We start from the raw sequence: 6,762 nt of genomic DNA on the forward strand, positions 1-6,762 counted from the left end.
TTGGTAAAGCGACTAAACGAGCGAAAACCTTTCATGGTTTTCACTGGTTTTTGCCATTTACTTATCCATCAGCTGGACCGTAATTCACTGCTACTTTTTACAGGTCTAGCCACAAGCAATTAATGATCCGTCCCTTCAGTGTTCTGCGCGCCATTCAGCAGACGTCCACTTGAGATGTGTTTTGAAAACCATCCCACTGAAAAGTTCTTTTTGAATAGGTTTTCATAGATTTCCTCGCCCAAGTGGCTACAGCATGAGACAGGACAGCCCAGCAAAGCTTTTCTAATGCAATCATACTTGTGAACCCTGATTGGACTTTAAACCTAGAAATATTGTGCCAGCATTTCGAGAACACAGTCCCAGGTACTCAGGTTTTATTTCTGGATTCACGACTTCATATTTTTGGCGAATGATAGAATGTCAACATAGCATGAACATCAAAATTATTATAATAGCATAGTGTGCATTTGCAACCATGTACAATGATGTTAATTCATAATTTTAGTAAGTTATAAATTTTGTCATATATTTGCCCAAACCAAAACAGAAAGCTAAAAACCATGAGTCAAGTTGGCTGTTTTATCTCAAAATACCCCGGGCTTCAAGATTTCTTGAACATTAAAGAGGAGATACAATTTGGGATACTTTGATACATTAGCATTAGCAAGACAAAGGAGAACAAAACACAATATTTAACTTTTGAAGTTAATCCTCTGTCCAAAACTGTTAAACTAAATATACACATAGTTTTATGGGTATATACAAAATAATTTTTTAAAGACTTTCTTTTAATTTGACAAACAGACGTATGGTTTCTTGTGATGTCATCATTGTCCGGGTAAGGGACGAATGGGTGTGCACCTCATGTGATCGTAGTCGGTCCAAAACTGCCAAACAAGCTCCTCCCTGGAAGAAAATAAGCATAAATTAGCATTGATTATATGAGGAGTAATAAATCTATGGACATCTGTTCCATTTATGGCCTCTTTGACAAAGCTGGTGTGGGGGAACAAAGTCGATTCCCCACGTACAAAAAAACTATCACGGACCATGCACTCTGGGCGTGGTTTAGAGGGTGAGTCGGGGGATGGCGACAGGAAAGTGTGGGATGTCTGAAACACTTGATGATGGTAGATTCAATCATGTCTGCTTTATCTACGTGGGTTTCACTTGATATTGCTTATGTTTGTGTACGTTAGTTTGTGGGATTGTCAGAGTTGTAACGAGTCACTGATTTTTGTGACTCGAGTCGAGTCATTTTACAGCAGAGAGTCGAGTCAAGTCATTTATCTCCAGGGAGGGGAGTCGAGTCGAGTCACCCAAAAATGCGACTCGAGTCGAGTCATTGACTCGAGTCATTACAACTCTGGGGATTGTTTGTCTTTTTGTCTGACTTACTCTCTCCTCACTTGTGGTGTTCTTCTACACGTCAGGCCTTCCATACAGGGGCAGATGCTGTCGATTGTGTACTCCATGCCCCCAGCTGGCACGTAGCACTTGGCGTTGAGGGGTAGCCGGGCCTTGCAGACGGATTCGCCGTGCTGTTTGGCGCAGCACATGCCCTCGCCGCAGTCCTTGTCATTCTTGCAGCGCGCCCCTGGGGCAAAAACATGACAGAATTGAGACATTGTGAGTACAAGCTGTACATCCAATATTTGCTGACAAGCAACCTGTTAAGTGCACAATGAAATTACATTTTTGGGGGGGGGGTTTCTTCGTGTGTCATGATTGTGTCTTAAAGAAAATTAATCAGCGATGCCTAGCAACATTGATTGACAATTTGGAAGTGAGTCTATAGACTGAGGAACAGCATACGAAAGCTAATAAAGAGAAACCGCCGAACACTGGAGGCCATCGTGTTTTGAAACACGATTCTCTCGAGGCCCCAGTCTGTTAACGTTCTTAAAACGGCCCCATTTTTGAGTTGTGTAAGGCTTGTCACATGTCATTACTCGTGGGCCACAAAGTTGAAGCGGTACAATAAAGCAATCCCCCTGTGGACCGACCGATTGCATAGTGTCACGCGCCGTTTAGTGAACTGTTACAACTTTCACGAAGTGCGCCACCCTGCACAAAAACGGGGTGAATTGGTAAACCAGTGGCTCAGCTTTCCAGGCTTTTGTTTTCCTTTGACGGGCCACGAACAACGGGGCCTGTCAGTCCAGATCTCCCAGGTGCAGCTTTCGCACAGAAGCTAGCAACTCTCAAGGATAACTTTGTCAGGTTTGCGGGTTATTAGGTTAATTGGAACAGACACGAAACGGCCAATTGTAAACCCTTTTCTATTGGGTGATACCTAACTTTAAAGTTTGACTAATCTTACTGAATCAACTGCAAAACGGAACCCTGGAAATTATGATACAACCACTACTGGTTAAAAATCAAAATGACACTACCGACCTGGCATCTGACCAAACGCAAACAGGCCTCGTATAAAAAAGCGACAGGTAGCTATTACGAGTATAAGTCGAGTAGTGCATAGCTTACGGTATGATTTTATGAGTTCAGTTCAAAATTTGAGGCAGTCACGATTTAGCACACAAGGGACTTGACAAACTGTAGGCAGAAGTTAAGATGACTTTAAGCCCAATTTATGTTTCTTTGTGGGTACCTGATACTGGTTTGGAGTCGGGATTTAAACAATACTTTCCTTCTGCGACCAATTCTTGAAGGTGCTACTCTGCGGTTTCTAGAGTGTTTGCGCGTTCAGTTCCCATAAAAATGACAAAACGTCCTATGGGGGAGGGGGAGCTTTTCCCAGCCCTCCCCCAACCGCCACCAGCTGGATAGACCCCATCTTATTTCCATTTCATGAATTTAAGCAAGGTTCTGAGAAGTGTTTACTTGAACCAAGCGCGCTGTGAAGAACAGGCTGCTGACTGTTTGCACGATCGCGACTTTGGTACATTGTGCTCCGGGCATGTCTCGAAAAATAGGCAACTGTCAGGATTGAAAACATCACAGAGTGGAGGTCCCAGTTGTCCCAGTTGCGAAGCCTTAGAACATGATTGTCAAGATTGTCGAAGGAGAGATGTGTTTTTAGGGACATACTTTTGTCGCCCCCCCCCTTGCCTGCTCGTCAAACGGAATGACAGCTCACCCCGGGGGACCCCATACAATGAACGCAGCAGGTAGCAGCGCGCCTGGCGATCTCCGCAGACAAAAACAGACAATGAGAGGTGACAGTTGCGACGGTGTGTGTTCCCCGGAAAAACTTGCTGTGTGTTCTGATTATTTGCTCGGGGATTTGTTCATTTGTTTCCCCCGTCCTCCCCAACTTACTACCCTAGAGATTTGAGGGATATCACAGTAGAAGAATGGATCAGACTACAATTTTGCTATTTCATCAGGGAGTAAAAGGTAACCGCATGTAATAGGGGCGATGAAATGGTACACTTTCATCGAAGGGATGTCATACCCATGACATCTTTCTGTCCCTCATGAGAAGTTACATGTATTAAAAAAAAAACCTTTGAACCCAACAACTCCGTAAAATACGCGAACCTGCTTCTATTGGTTGTCAAGTCTGTCATGCGCATTTATGAGGTTATTTTAAACAAAACAACTCGGGAAAAGTAATTCACCAGTACAAAAGTATAGCTTGTAATTTCAAGAGCAACTAAACGCTGCCAGAGATTTCCGAAGATGACACTCTGCATCTAAAAAAAAGTTTCTGACCATGTACATATCTCAAAAAGTCAATTTGAGACTTCTTCCTGATTTCGACGTGCTGGGTCACAATAGTTATTAAAGTCCTGAAATAAGTGAATTGGCCACAAGCATGTTTACCGAAGTTTGGCTCAACGAACACAAAAGCTTTCTTGAGAATGTGCGATAACAGTCAGTTACGTTATTTGCCTCAGAGCTGACGTGTGGATGAGACATCGTCATACACCAATGCCAATCAGTTTCAAGCTCCGAAATACACATTTTGAAGTAAAAAAAAAGACAGATAATAACATAAGTGAGTACATCAGTTAAGTATAATTCTTACACTCACCGACTCTTCCGGATTTGATGATTTGCTGGCAGGTTCCAAAGCGGCACTCCAACCCCCGGTTGCAGTGCCCGTCGCGCCGGCACGGCTCCAGCTCGTGCCGATGAGGAATGCACTCCCCGTAATGTCTATCGCAAAAGAACCCCCGTCCGCAGGCCTTGTCGCTCTTGCAAACTTCGAGAGCCTGTTTTCGTCCCAGAAAGCAAACCAGCATGAGATTTTTGTGGTCTAGTTTTTCAAACTTTTTACCAGTTAATCTAAGTCAATATTCTGTTTTTTTTTTTTTTTTCATTTTTCCAATTTTATTTAGGTTCCAGAAGGAAGTTCGTTCTCCATTTCCGTGCTCTAAGGTTTTATGCTGAGCACACGAAATGGTATATCCAGAAAAAATCACATTTCCAGATTGTGAGTAAAACTTATTCCCTTTCTCTCATGGGCAGTTAAGTACTTCAAAATAGGCCAACTTTTGACCTTTTGAGATCTTAGAATGTTTACAAACATTACCTCGTCCTCTGGTGTTCCATTTTCATCTCTTGTTCTCGAAGACGACGTGTCCCTGCTGTAGACGTTTCTCGGGTGATTTATGGCGGTATCGTCCTCTACTGAATCACTTGCATGGTGCCGTCCGTATGCCCAGGCCAAGAGGTACCCCTCGACGGCTGGTAATGCGGCGAGCAAGATGAGGCCCATCAAAAACACCAGCGTACTGTGTACTGAGGAAATCATCTTGCTGGTGATAAAAATATCGGATTGCAGATTTGTTTGAAAGTTAAATAACCCAACTGATTGTTTTAAAAAATATTTTCGAGAAATGCCGCAACTGCAGCCAAAAAGTTGACTTATGACTTAAAGCAATGCTGCTTGGTCCAAGCTCTTCGTCGAAGTGATCTCTGATAGCCTATCCACCCAGGTTTAACTGACTCGTGTCCATAAACCAAATTCCCTGGACTCGTAATGATAATAAGAAATCAATTGGTGAAACAAACAACCGGAGCGACCTGATTGAATTCATTTTGACTGGCGTGAGACTTTTTTTCAGGGGTCCAGACTCCCAGCTCACGCGCGCAGAAAAACAACCAACTGAAGGTGATCAGCCCCAGCCGTAGGGAGGCTGAGAGAGACCCGGGAGCCGTCAATCAACCGTCGCGAGACGCTCGTTAGCGGTATTGTCAACAGCGATGAATTGAGCGAGGCGGAGTAGTCCGATGAGCCGGCTTTGTGCGGTTTTGGCTCCGTCAGTCCCACTGAATCCAGCCCCCTGACAGGCAAACAATGAAAGAAACCTCACTAAGTAAGCTGTCAGGATTGCACTCAGGCGTGTCCAGATTTTTCTCGACTTTCATGGTCTTGCCATCTTGCTACATTCCTACAAATCGTATGACATTCTTTGACCTTTAATAGTTACACCATTTAAGTGTGCACTCACGCCTTTTGGCGTAGTTTTCTCGCTCCGTTTAATTTTGTTTATGTAGCTAGTGGGCTGTTTCATTTTAACGGTTACTGGAACACATTCAACATGACATTAAGCATTAAAAACTCAGGGTTTAACCAAAGTGCTCAGGTGTTGTTTATTAGAAAAGTAAAAAAGCACTCAAGCGCTTGCTGTCACTCCTGTATAGTCTTCAAATGAAAAAACTTTGAAAAATGTGAACTCGAACATTCGATACTTATTTGGTGTGGTAATGTTTCATCCACTGTTTATATTTCTGCCAAACTTTGTGTAAAGTTTTCAACAATGGGATCATGCTGGTGAAATTGAAAACTGGCAAAGTTGGTTTTGTCCTTGGTAACACTGGCATGTTTACATGTAATGGCCCCAGGCAATGTCCAACACCCTTTTTTATGTGTGACAGTCGTACAGATTTTGAGTCTTGAATCGCCGCAGACCTAAGCACCAATGCACTGTTACCACGCAGGTCGAAACATTGAGAAGACGTTCTTTTCGTTTCGCTGTACATGTATCGGATTTTACGATGTTTTATGTTGCTGATACTAGCAAGACCTATACAGTGCCTAAAATCGTATGCAATTTTCCTTCTCAAAAGACGCAAAATATTCCCAGAAGTGAAGGTACTTAAAAACTACTGGGAAATAACCCTCGATCTCCAAAAAGTTAATTACACTCTGATTCAGGAATCCAGTTGAATATACTCATCTCAAAGCAAAGTAGTCGCAACAGTACAGGGCAAGTGCAAAGTTGATCAACCTGTAAACAATGTGCTAAATTTAGCGCATTTTATAAACTGATAGTGTCGACTAAACCAGCAGAATGGGAAGGGGGTGTATTCGAGTTGGTCCAGGTTCGTTTGGGCGAGCGCCACTATTCAGCCTAGCCTAGCCTTGCATGCACTGTAGGCGCGGATCTGCCTCTGGATGGACCTTCTGTGTATGTTTTAGGCTTATAGCTACACCATGATAGAACTTCCGGATTCCTGCTGACTGCTGGAATTTTCGTCCAAGTTAATTACCGTAATCCGTTATCAACACCTCTTATCCAGTCAATAAAATTACTGGGGACAGTGTATATGGACAACCCAATTTAAGTCGGTCCTCAATCCACTCACAATCAACGTTCCAGTGATAACTGCTCGTGGCGTGCATCCCCGGTTTCTGGCGCCGTGCTCGCTTGTTGCGGCTGGGCCGCCGAGGCTGTCCAGCCAGGCGGGGCGCATCGTACCACTGACGGTGCAAGCTGTGCGGTGCAGGCTGCGCTAGCGCAAACATTGCAGTATGATGCTCAGGCTGCCGAAATAAGGAGTGGCCAT

At 43.8% G+C, this 6,762-nt stretch overlaps 1 protein-coding gene across 1 annotated transcript; it reads right to left on the bottom strand.

The window, feature by feature from the left end:
- Positions 1 to 357: 357 nt before the first annotated feature.
- On the bottom strand, positions 358 to 4,819 carry LOC147800211 (dickkopf-related protein 3-like). Its single transcript, XM_087147584.1, has 4 exons — positions 4,502 to 4,819; positions 4,001 to 4,181; positions 1,399 to 1,597; positions 358 to 906 (listed from the first exon to the last, which is right to left on the bottom strand). The coding sequence occupies exons 1-4, from the start codon at positions 4,721 to 4,723 to the stop codon at positions 828 to 830; spliced, it is 681 nt and encodes a 226-aa protein (XP_087003710.1). The 5' UTR covers positions 4,724 to 4,819; the 3' UTR covers positions 358 to 827.
- Positions 4,820 to 6,762: the final 1,943 nt, after the last annotated feature.

Source organism: Acanthaster planci, linkage group LG01, assembly GCF_054643075.1.
Source record: "Acanthaster planci isolate LZ-2023a linkage group LG01, COTS_SCS, whole genome shotgun sequence".
Taxonomy (NCBI): domain Eukaryota; kingdom Metazoa; phylum Echinodermata; class Asteroidea; order Valvatida; family Acanthasteridae; genus Acanthaster; species Acanthaster planci.